The 13,522-nt window shown below is 34.4% G+C and overlaps 1 protein-coding gene across 1 annotated transcript in view; it reads left to right on the top strand.

Annotated features, from left to right (window-relative positions):
• The window catches only part of LOC143248159 (allatostatin-A receptor-like), a 73,273-nt gene extending 62,379 nt beyond the window's left edge, over positions 1 to 10,894 (top strand). The window contains exons 5-7 of the mRNA XM_076496591.1: positions 17 to 231; positions 2,517 to 2,655; positions 9,300 to 10,894. Coding sequence (XP_076352706.1) covers positions 17 to 231; positions 2,517 to 2,655; positions 9,300 to 9,746 — 801 coding nt within the window. The 3' untranslated portion in view covers positions 9,747 to 10,894. The remainder of the gene's footprint in view (positions 1 to 16; positions 232 to 2,516; positions 2,656 to 9,299) is intronic.
• The last annotated feature ends 2,628 nt before the right edge of the window (positions 10,895 to 13,522 follow it).

Here is a 13,522-nt window from a genome sequence, read left to right as displayed (position 1 = left end):
CTGTGTGAATTTATAGAGCACTGAAAAAACAACTATGACCAATTACGAGATCACCGTTATACTATTTTCCTGTAAAGAGCAAAAAGACTGGCGTGGATCTGCTGTCGCTATCTACCGCTTAGTGGCGCTGTTTGGTCTACCGTTGGTGTTAATGATAATTTGTTACGCTTGGGTGATCATCGAACTCTGGATTAGTACGAAAACTATGGATGAACTAACGAATCGTAGAAAGTAAGTAAAATAATGGAAGAAATCTTAAATCTCAGAAATTAATGGAATTTTTATATTGGTTAAATTTTTATCGTTCTCTCTTTGAAAGCTTGCCATCATACATTTTTCAAATAGTTTTGCTTGTTATTTGTTGTTCAGTTCCTCTTTATTTAGAAGTATATTAAACTATGCATGTATCACAACATCTGTATTTTGAACGTTTATGAGTACAGAAAAACACTCGTAATGAAAGAGAAATCCGCCCCTATAGAAGTGTGTGTTTTCTTATTGCAAAGCCACATCGGGCTATCTGCTGAGCCCACCGAGAGGAATCGAACCTCTGATTTTAGCGTTGTAAATCCGTAGACTTATCGCTGTACTAGCGAAGAATCCTTTTTTATTTCACGAATTTTCTTAACTTGCTATATCTAATGTACTACTTTTATCCTTGTATATACGTGTATATATTAAATATTTATATATTTAGAATTTCAAAGCTGATTCATCACAGCAGAATACACTTTTACAAGTGTTATACATATATAATCGTTTATACATGTTATATATATTCTTTTACACACATCATTTATATTATTTTACATACGTACGTTCTTTTATAAATATTATATATATATATTATTTTTATAGATTTTACATATACATTAGCGCTGAAACGAATTGAAATACGAAACGTCAAATATTCAAATTGCAAATCGACATTTTAGTGTCCATTAGTTATGTTTCACAACGTCCGTAAAATCTTTCGGAAGCTTATCCTTCCTGATTTATTTTTTTTTTACGCTTCCTACGATTTATTTAAAATTTCAAAGTAATCCTCGCATTCCATCTGCGCTACTTGACAGCTACAGAATACGTATTCTTTAAAACCAGAATATTGTTTTATAGCACAGATAAGTGCAGTGGTGTACAAGAATTATTCTAAAATTTAAATTGAAAATGTAAAATCAGTCTCGTTTACACCTTCACAACTCAAAGTTGTTGAACTACTTAAAACACAGACGTTCGTCTGTCTTATTCTCAAGGTGTGCTATGTTACCAACATAATCAGTTTATTTAGAATGTTTCTCTATTATTAGTTTTCAATTGATTGCTCATCTCATATGTAATATTTTATTGACGGAGTTCTGTGTTTAACCGCAAAGCTACACGGCGTGTTATCTGCATTGTGCCGTTCACAGGTATCGAATCCCGATGTTTGGCGTTATAAGGACTCAAAGTTACCGTTAAGTCATTGGTTTCAAGCGTGAGTTGATAATAAACTTAACAATACGTATGTAGATTTAAATCATTTGAATACTTTATCGTAAAACGTAAAAACTAAGGCCTAAGAGAACACAACAAAAATGATTTTGCAAACATCAGAATTACGCAATGAACTTCTCTGAACTGTTGAACATTTGAATATTAATCGGAGACCGTTAAAAAAAAACTGTTCAATCCTCATACTTATCTGGTACGGCCAGATGGTTAGAGCATTCGAATAACAACCAGTTGGTTGTGACCTTAACCCCCATTCCCCCAGCCACCAGCACCATCAGGCATGCTTGCCCTTTCAGCTGTTGAAGCATTATACTGTGACAGTCAGTCCCACTATTTGTTGGTAAAAGAGTAGCCCAAGAATCTGGGATGGGCAGTGATGATTGGCTGTCTTCCTTCCAGTCCTTCATTGTTTAATTAGAAATGATCAGAGCATATAGCTCTCGTGGAGATTTGTGTGAAATTCCACCCAAATCAAATTAATTTTAAATATTATATATTTTTCGTATGGACTAACACTAGTGCAAAGTTACCTCTAAAATTTCAGCATTAATTTAAGACCAATAGCCACGAAAACGTAGAATATTTTACTAAACATTTGAACTGAGAAACATATAATCGAAAGGCGCACAAAGTACAATAGTAACTGTGAAGCTAATGAATTAGTTACACAACACATTCAACAAGAAAAGTTTCCTTCAAGCTTAGTTCGGAGAATTAAAATATAGTTTACTGATAAATTTTACTAACTTTTGATGCACCCTAATGACACATGGTAAATTGAAGACTTATACCACAAGAAACCTGATTTCAATACCCGTATTGGGCAGAGTACAGATAGTCTATTGTGTTGCTTTGTGTTTAATTCCAAATAAACAAACCCCTCAAAATAATATAATACTGAAAACAAATATCGCATATGAGTTGGTGCTTCATATAAAACTGTACTAAATCATTTTTATAAGTAACAAAGAGATAATTGTCGTTTCTTGAAGAATCCTAACGGAAATATTTTCTTCAATATCAAGTGACCAGAAGCTAAGACGTATGGAGTTACACGTTAGTATCAACCAAGAAACTCGTTCTCCTTACCGTCAACCTCACCGAATGATTCTGCGCAGTCACACAACGTCTGACAGTCGCAACGTCAAGCGAGCTCGACAACAGGCAGGTGTTTTATTAGATTTTTTTGTTTTGTTTTTGTATAGCAGCAGGAACATCTAAGGAATTGATGCAATTTTATCATAATCTCTGGTTAATCGTGCATTATAAGAATGATATGCTGGACCTGAACCTTTGGTTCTGATCATTAATATGCTTAATCTAATAATCAATAATAGAAAAGAATGATTTGTAACCAAGCTTTTCATCATATCTTATTTTATAACAAACTCCTGCAAAAGATGGAATTAATTTTTCACCACAGACTCCTCCACTGCATGTGAGCGTCGTCTAACAAGACCGCGTTCAAAAATACCAAGGCAGAAAAGTCTCTTGAAGTTGTATCGAGATACTTGGTAGGTGTAATGTTAAATACTGATACCGTGGTGGTTCCAGTTATTTTCATCTTTATCAGGAAAAACAGCCACTGATTTCGTGGCGTGAATTTTGAATTGGTAAACCTTCACCAACTTCCAATCCTTGTTCCTTATCTTGCTAATTGTTCCAAGAGATGTGTCTCCCTTCATTAAAATGGCTTTATTACTATGATTTGGTTTGTTTATTATGGAATCGGATATTTATATCACTTAACTAATTAATACTTACCATCAAATGCGTTTTCAAAGTTACTACAATTTTAACAAACACCCGAATTCTCCTCACAACATCAAAGAAACTAAGAAAACAATATATTATACTTCTTGTATCATGAGCAAACTTATGATTGCGAGACTAATAATACTACAAGGCCTGACACGGCCAGGCGGTTAGGACACCAGACTCCCAATCTGAGGGTTACGGGTTCAAATCCACATCACACAAAATATGATCGCGCTTTCAGCCTTGGAGGTGTAATGTGGCGATCAGTCCCATTGTTCCTTGGTGAAAGAGTAGTCCAAGAGTTGGTAATTGGTGATGATGACTAACTTTCTCACATTTAGTCTCACAGTGCTAAATTTTAGACAGCTAGCGCTAATAGCCCTCATGTAGCTTTGCGCGAAATTCAAAACAAATAAACAATAACACAGTAGTTTTACTTAAGTAATAGTTAAGGGTGGCATAGTATTAAACTATTTTTACGTAAGTGAACATAAGTCTGATGTTTTTCAGTTAAGAGTGTATCGTTTCGTAGCGACTCCTTGTGATGTTAAACTAATGGAATATTTGTGGCTCGATAGTAGTCTGTTATTATAAATCTCAAATTTATTATATTACTTTATGATTGTATATATCGTTGTTACCTTCTAGCTCAGTAATAATTTAATGCTTTTTTTGAAATGTTAATTCTATATAAACAATGTATGCACATCGATAACTAGGTCTAAAAAATGAGAGGTTATCTAGGATTTATTATCCATGAGAGACTAAGTGATCGAAGAAATGTGAATTTTTTTGCTTTGTTTTTGAATTTCACGCAGAGCTACACGAGGGCTATCTGCGCTAGCCATCCCTAATTTAGCAGTATCAAACTAGAAGGAAGTCAGTTAGTCATCACCATCCACTGCCAATTCTTGGGCTTTTCTTTTACCAATGATTAGTGGGATTGACCGTATGTTATAACACCCCCACAGCTGAAAGGGCGAGCATGTTTGGTGTGATGGGAATTCGAACCCACGACTCTCGGATTACGAGTCGAGTGCCTTAACCACCTGGCCATGCCGGACCGAAATGTTAGTTAAGATTTTCAAAAAAAAAGAAACAACAGCCATTTTTGAACAAAAAAATGTCAAAACAACGCAATATTACATTATAACTCAAGCAATACGCTTATTGCAACCAGAACATTTATAAAATGTAATATTTCCTGCAGCAAAGAAATTTGCAGACACGAACAAACTATCTTAAAATTGAAAACTTACTACTTGAAACCAAAGCTTAGCTCTATAAAGATTCTATCTCCACCTGAAAAATGGTGTTGCATCTATTCACCAGATATTTAGGATTAGATAGAAAAATTCATTCCTGCTTTATATTTCATGTCATCGAAGGATCTTTGGCTTTATAAAACCCCTAGTTCTCAATAAAGGCAATAGATGAACGGGGAAGCAGAGACTATAGATGCAGTAAGTCGTAAAGTCGTGTTTATAAAATATTAATAATGGATATGCCTGTTTAACTTAAACCCATGGATGAAATGACGGCAAACTGTTTAAAATTAAAATATAAAATGTAATTTAATCAGTAGAATGGTATATATATATATGTCGTTTCTTATGTCAAGACACAAGATAGCGTGTTGTGCGACCAAAGCAACTTGCAGAAAACATTGTGTTATTAACGGGAGTGACAGTTCAGCGAGTTCAAATTGTTTTTGTATTTAGGACTATATTACTCCAAACTACCACATGTTTTTCACAGATGTGATCTACTGGATCCATACTTCACATACCAAATTTCCAGGTAATCCACTAAGAAATTTTCGAGATATAAAATCTCCAATTTTAATGGATTTTTTTGTGTCCTTTTCTTTTAATTTGCTCCAAAAGTACGGACATTTTATTTGATAAAAACATACTTAACTTTTGTGGATTTCTTTCAAATTTAGTAAACTGATAGACAAGTAAAACCTACACTGCAAATGTAAGCCATGTATGTAACGTTATTCAACAAAAACCGATGAAGTTTATTGCGCACGCCTATACAAAAAGTCACGTGAGCTGTCAGCCTAACAGTTTTACTACAGCTTTATCTAAGAATAAAAGTGGATCATTTTTAGATTTTGTCAACTAGATTAAAGACGACTGATTTAGAGCAGAAAAACCGTAAGGTAAAAGGGCGTATAGATACATAAGGATTGATTAGGCCAAGCAAATAAGATTAGCAATTTCTCGCTCAAGTTTTCAAAATAATCCACACAAATGGACGATTATTATTGACTATTCATGTTGAATATTTCAGTATAAATATTCTAAATTTTATGAAATCTTCCTAATTAAAGAATATTTAGCGTCCTGTAATATTAGTTTTAGCAATTAGCATAAATAATTATGCTTAACACAGCTGTACCGATTACATGGGAGTGATGAAAACAAACTGTTGATCGAAGTTACATAGCGTTAATATAAATGAAGCTATTAACACTATTTTAGAGAGGAAAACTGTCACTGTATAATTTAAATAATTTAGTTTACTCTTTAAAGTATAAGTTTGTTCCGAATGATAGGATTGCAATCCCAAAGCTAATGTTAGTTACTATCGCGTGTCACTTTCTTACTTATTGTGGTTTGCTAGTGAGTATTGGCAAAAAGTCATGATATGTAATCAAAAAAACCTTAAGTGTGGAATAAAAATGCGGCACAAAAAGGATTAAACCTACGAATTAAAGAAATGAAATCAAAATTGACATCCATAATGGTAGCTATACTTAAAGCATTGAAAGAAGTTTACGGCAAATATTAATTTATTAGTTAGCTTGAATAGATGTTTTGTTTTACCCGCCATTATGCCCAGAAATGAACTAAAAAAGTTAAGCCTGGTAACTAATGAATGAAAATTTGTTGTAAAATTCAAAATTGACTGTCACTCTTATTACATCCACATGACCAAAGTGAAGAACGTATTTATGAGGCAACGGTGTGCGAACCATTGACTTCAAGATTTATAATCGGTCACACATATCACTCCGCTACAATATTTGAAAAGAGGTACATGTAAGTGTACTATGTAACTAATATAAATAACGTATGTATAGCTTAAGAAGTTACGTAAACAAAATGCATTAAACTTTTCTTTAACAAATAAATAGAATGGATAACCTAAGTCCAACATAAGAAATTATTTTACAGTTCTGTACTTAACTTTACTAATTACGGAACAATGTAAACAATGCGTATTTAACGTGGTTGCACGTGGTTAGGGCGTTCGAATTGCAATATGAAGGTCGCAGGATCGAATCCCCTCACATCAAACATGCTCACCCTTTCAGCTGTGGGGCAATTATAATGTGCGGTCAATCTCACTATTCGTTTATACAAATAGTAGCCTAAGGGTTGGCAATGGATGATGATAACTAGTAGCATTCCTTCTAGTCTTACACTGCTGAATTAGAGATAGCTAACGCAGATAGCCCTCGTGTAGCTTTGCGCGAAATTCAAAATAAACAATTTAATTTTACGGTACGGAATAGACAGTATAAGTAACCTATGGGCAGATAAAGAAATTATGTAAACAATCTGTATTTAACTTTACTGAGATTAAATGTACAAATCTTAAGAAATCTATATTCTAAGAAAATTTTATCTTATCTATGGTGATTTAATGTGGCATCGGGAAATGTAACAAGACATCATTGAAGCGTCTGTGATAACGACTAAAATACATGCAAAACTATTCTAAAGTGTCGTTAAACTAAAGTTAAGCCAGAACAATATTTGTCAGGAAAATACAAGTAACCCACAGAGTTAGAAAAGAATATGAAAACTCGTTTCAAAATTCCTTTTTCCCATCATAAGTTTTTCTGTTTATGTTAACAAAATTTAATCCTACATTTATTGGAAATACGTTTCTAAAAAACTTTTACTAAAACACAGATTTTCCAATGTCCAAAACTTTTTTGAGATTTAGTTACTAATTCAAACCAACACGGAAGTTTACATAGCACGTGACTTGTTTAATTAACGTTAGCGCCTCAAGACTTAAAAAATGTGTTTCCGAGCGACGAAGAACGAATAAAAACGTGCATTACTGCTCACGTGACAAAAATTATTTCGCATTCGTGTAACTAGCGCAAGCATTTGCAGAATTGTTTGTTTTTGAATTTGGCGTAAAGCTACACGAGGGCTATCTGCGCTTGCCGTTCCTAATTTAGTAGTGTAAGACTAGAGGAAAGGCATCTAGTCATCACCACCCACCGCCAACTCTTGAGCTACTCTTTTACCAACGAAAAGTGGAATTGACCGTAACATTATAACGCCCCCACGGCTGAAAGGGCGAGCGTGTTTGGCGCAACGGGGATGCGAACCTGCGACCCTCAGATTACGAGTCGCATGCCTTAACAGCATTTGCAGAGAATAACGTATATCATTCAATTAAATCAATATTTTAAACACGGTTTAAATCCTATAAATATTAAACATTAAAAGCTACAAGCACTTGATTTTAATAGCCATGTTTCCAGAATGAGACTATACTTCGCGTGACTAAATAACTGACTGTGTAAATGTAATTCCAGTGATGTACTCAGTGTTATATAAAGGTGAAAATATCCTGATGAATAAGACAACGGACTAGTTAGATGTCCGAAAGTAGAGTAACAATTTCACAGATAAGACTCGATGAAAAACCAATCAGGCGAACCTTAGTTATGTGAAATAACAGTGATTAACATCCAGAATATTGGATGAGAAAGCAACATTGTATAGATCATAATAACAAAAGTAACTGAGGGAGTAAATTTAACTAAATATCAACTTGTGTCGGTGATAACTTCACGAGCTAGAGATATAGTGGCCAGGGGACATTCCACAAACCCAACAATTCACGTCAACTCATGCAAGGGAACATTGCTCTAACACAAGGACATAGGAGTAATGTGGCATGGTTAAATGAATCGTTATTTACTTATTTCCTGTCCAGTGAGTGTGTTACTATGTGGCAAAGATACACACGACCATGAGCAATTGTTCTCCACTGTCAAAGCAGATAGTGCCTCCATTATGGTCGCGGCGTTTGTTGGCATGGACTTGGTCCTTTAATATTTTTTAAATACAGGATACAAGTATTTCGATGCCTGGGAACAGCCTGTTTTTTATATAGTCCTGATCTTAAAATTTCTGTTAAATTCACGGTTACAAACATATCGGTATCTGGGGTCAGCATGCTGTTGACAAGGACTCAGTCCTATAATTCATGTCAAAAGTAAGCTACATGTATTTCAGTGTCTGGGAACAGCATGGTTTATACAAGGACCTGGTCCTGAAATTTCTGTCAAATGCAGGTTACGAAAATATTAATACCCCAAGATTAGCGTAGATCAGTTATTACTCATGGTGTACTTTGATTGTCACGATAAACGTTAGTAATCGTGACAATCAAAGCTGGACAGCCTTTGAATCGCGAAAGAACAGTTTGTGGAGTGGGAAAATATCTTCAGACAGCTGCTGTAGTCTGACTAATTTCTAACATTATCAATCTTTTGTGAAAATTCTTGAAGTCATCTTCGCAACCGATATCCACTTCCTTCATCTCTTTAAGAATTAGAAATTGTATACAGGGAGGAATACCACGTATAACATTACAAGCACTAAAGAACATTGCTGATGCAATGGAACGTTGAGCAAATGAAAATTTGGCAATCAGTGGTCGACCTTAACTCTTAATTAAATACTGATTGATAGGTGCCAGTACTTTTTTAACCTAACTTTAGTACTTCCTACCCGTCATTTAATCTCTTTATCATAATTCAGAACTTTCATCATTTATTTATTTACTTACCTAACTTATTTCACATCCACTACCTACCTACCACTTTTCACTTTCATCAATCTTTCCACATACTTATCAAAGTAACTTATTACCAAAACTGTCTGACTGTCTAATAATACTTCTATACTTACCATCCCACTCACCACCTTACCCGTATTAATGTCTTTCCTTATCAAACTTACTTCTTACCGAACCCATCCTTTGCTTTAATCAACTTACTTTATTTTTTCTACCAGGTTATCAAGATGCTGATCCTTGTGGTGTTTCTGTTTTTGGTGTGCTGGGGTCCACGTCTGGTCCTGGAGATCTACATTTCCCACGGCGTGCAGCACTTCAACCACTGGATTTATACAGCTCGAATCGTTTTCTTTCTGCTACCTGTTGTTCACAGCTGTCTGAACCCTATCGTTTACTGCTTTATGTCCTCCAATATCCGCCGCTGCTTGTTCAGGTCACTCGAACACTCTTGTAGAGGGCGCTGCCTATACTCATGCTTATTGAGGAAACGTTCTCAACGTCACCAAATGGCAATGAAGAGCTCTGTTTCAAGAAATGGAACCATCCGAACTGGTTCTACCTACACCTTTACGTCGTTTGCAACTTCAATGGTGTGTAGTCCATCTGGAGAGATAGTACAGCCAAGAAACGTGAACGTTAGCTCCATAACATTATAAAGTACTTATGCGTCGATAAGTGTCAATTCACAACATAACATTATCATGTTTACCTTTATAACGTGTATGTTTCCATATAATAATGTTTATTTGTTGAGAGGGCCCGACATGGCCAAGCGTGTTAAGGCGTTCGACTCGTAATCCGAGGGTCGCGTGTTCGAATCCCGGTCGCAACAAATATATTCGACTTTTCAGCCGTGGGGGCATTATAATGTGACGGTCAATCCCACTATTCATTGGTAAAAGAGTAGCCCAAGAGTTGGTGGTGGGTGGTGATGACTAGCTGCCTTCCCTCTAGTCTTACACTGTTAAATTAGGGACGGCTAGTGCAGATATCTCTAGAGTAGCTTTGCGCGAAATTCAAAACAAACAAACAATCGTTGAGAGAGCAGCCTGCCATATAAGTTTAATTTTTAGCATTAAATGTCTTTGTTCATATATATATATATTATATATATATACAAGTTTCCTTTCAATGACGCATTCTTCTTCTTCAAGGCAGACAAAACATCAATATCAACTTGATTTATAATGCCGCGTCATCTGAATTTCTCTCCGTAACCTGTTGTTCACCGCAAAGCATCACTTGGCAAATTGCCAGAAACTTCTGATATGCACCATTGTGTAAATTATTGTATGTGATTGTATGTATTTCACCTTAAGTGTGGCAATACTAAAATAACCTCTTTGACACTGGTAGGGAAATCGCTGAGAAACTTCATGTTCGAGAGTGTACAACCCGAAAACACGATTGTTGGAGAATAACGATTTTTAACACTAGCGTCTCTCTTCGTCAGGTCCTGTCTCTTATATCCGCGTTGTTAACCCTTAGTCACATGTTACTCAGTAATTTCGTGATGCATGTTTAATATTTCATTGATTCAGGATGGGCCAATATATTTCCATTTTAATCATTCATGTACGAAGTTAATCGATGGATGACTCCAGTTAACGATCTCAGTGACTTGGAGGTATTGTCAGCAGTAACAGTACTCAGAGTCATTAAAAAGAACTCCAAAGACACCACAAAGCTCCTTCTTCGGATCAAAAGTTTCTGTCTTTAAAATTACTCATAAAGGTGTGAGAGACTTGTTGTAAAGGAAGATCACAGATGTGTTAATATTTACAATATCCTAATGAATAACTATATTTATATTTAATATATTATATATAATAAATTAAGGCTAATAAAGAATGATGTGATTAAAACTGTTATCATTTATAGTGGTTGAATGATGTTGCTCACTGAAATGCATAATATTTATGAAATGGTAGCATCACTAAGACTAGAATGTTGGTATGACACTACGACATCTCAAAACGTTTCACTCTTAGTTCGACAATGAATACATTTTTTTAAATGTAAAACTCTTTCCATGAGATGAATGTTATTAGTTTAAGAACTAAGAAGCTTTTTTCAGTGCATGAAAAATTAATTCTTCTTATTGTGAAATGTTTCATATTTTGAGGTTGATAGAATATAACAACCTGTGTTAGAATAAGAGCAAGAGACAAAATCTGTGAGAACTGGAGTATAACACCTAATAATTTGGTGAAGCATTAAGATTTCCTTAGGCCTAACTAAAGCTATAAAATTATGCTTGGTTGCAAACATTGTTGGCTGCTTGGGAGATGAAATTTTACGTTGCCTTTAGAAAATATTTAGATAACACTTAACTGTAAATATATACGTTTTTATACAAACAAAAGAGTTGTGTGCGAAATGTATAGACATAACCAGAGAGCAATTTATCCAAAACAAAAAATAAGAAAAGAGCAAACAAGTTACAAATATCTTAAAACAAAAACTAAGAACTTTAAGGTAAAAACTCATTCAGCTTTGGCAGAACGTACTTATAATGAACTCCATTATATAACTGGGAAGTTTCATCCATTCTATTTAATGATATTAACCTTTAAAAGGATTATTTATGGAAACATGGGATTATTGTTAGAAACGATTATATCTTAAGCTATAATGATTTCCCTATCTTACTTTTCTTTCCATGTGACGACGTCAGAGTGGGGTGGCGGGCGTTTCTTTCAATATTTGTCTGGTTTCCCAAAAAGTCTCAGGTATCGGGCAACAGTAGACAAGAAAGGAAAACATCCAATAAAGCATCATCCACACTCTATCTGGTTTTTACAACTTACCGTTTTTCAATTGTGTTGTGCTGCGTTGGTGTACCTATGATGATAAGGGATGCTAAGTTCTCAAAATGTTGAATCTTCATTTCAAAAGATTTTTAGTTGGTGTATTCTTCTAGGTATTTTACAAAATTTGTAAAGTTTTTACAGAAGTATTTGTCGTATGCTCTTTAAGACATCTTAAAGTTTTTCTTCATCCATGCAGTTTGCTCTAAGTTACAGTAATGAAAATATTTAATGAATGATGTTTTCAAAATAATTTAACTTCTCAGTTTACGACTGCAGATCGCAAGTAGACTGTCCCAGCGGTAATTCTTCGGATTTACAACGCTAATATAAGGGTTCGATCCCCTAAGTGGACACTACATATGGCACAATGTGATTTCGCTATAAGAAACACACACAGCTCACAAGTCCGAATGTTGTCCGTATAGAAATATATATATACAGTTCCTCAACATATTTTATACGCCACTGCACTTTAGAAAGATGCACAAAATTGACAATAATTTTGAAGTTTCCTTTCAACAATTAAGAAATAATAATTCCCACCTTGAATTCACTATGGACAAAATAAAGACATAGGTGAATAATAGTACATTCACGGTTTAAAAAACACAACGATTTATAGTTAATAAAATACAACAAACCATAATGACTCGAGGAAAGGAGTAAATCATCTTCATATATACAACACATTCACGAATTTGAAAAATAATTATGGGAGATGCCAGGACCCAAAAGTGGGAGTGTTACTACATGATACCTTTGAGTTCGAAATCTATTTTCACTCAGCAAAATATACAATAAGAAAGCCTTTTTGGTTCTAAGAACCTTAAAGAAATATTGCAATTTGAAGTGAACGACAATAACTTAGTTCTAGCCAAGAAAATGCGAAGAAATTATCTTAATTGTGAGAGCCCTAAAATAATAGTATTGTGACTCCAAACGGGCAAAAATGATCCTCAAATTGAATTAGGTCAACATGTTTTCTATAAAATCCGTGAGAGCAAGGTATCATAGAGTGCTTAGAATGAGTACTTTCAGTGACTTGTGATGATAAAAATACTGTTTGTTTCATTGTAGTGAACATCACGTACCTCTGGTAGTTCAAGCATGTCGTAGACAAGAAATTGTTTCCGTTTTACTGAAAAGAATAATATTAAACATACTTTTTTAAAAAAAGGTATTTTTATTAATGTTGTCTAGTACATGTAACCATGGTATTCAGTATTTTGTGAAGAAAGCAGTATAACAGAGTGGAAATATTTTGTTGTTGACAACTTAAGAGAGTTTGACTGTTTCCTGAAGTGGTTCAGTAAAAGTTGTTGAAACTCGTGTATTGATGAAAATGTTTAATATTAGTGTTATAAATTATATACCTGGGTGTATGTGTGTGATATTTTGTTGGCCGTAATATTCTGTTATGAATATATAAGCTAAAATACAATCCACAGAGTTTCTTCGTGAGTTTTTGTGTTCTAATATTTTTCATAAAGCTTCTAATATTTCCAAACAGCAAAACGATTTAAAATGTGAATTTGTATTGTACATAAATTAACGGTAATGATAACAGAAAGGTTAACCAGACTAACAAGCATTTGTAGATAAACGAGGTGGAATCGTTA

The sequence above is a fragment of the Tachypleus tridentatus genome, chromosome 4, assembly GCF_004210375.1.
Source record: "Tachypleus tridentatus isolate NWPU-2018 chromosome 4, ASM421037v1, whole genome shotgun sequence".
Classification (NCBI taxonomy): domain Eukaryota; kingdom Metazoa; phylum Arthropoda; class Merostomata; order Xiphosura; family Limulidae; genus Tachypleus; species Tachypleus tridentatus.
The sequence above is the reverse complement of the archived record's forward strand: the minus strand, read 5'-3'. Positions and strand labels throughout refer to the sequence as shown.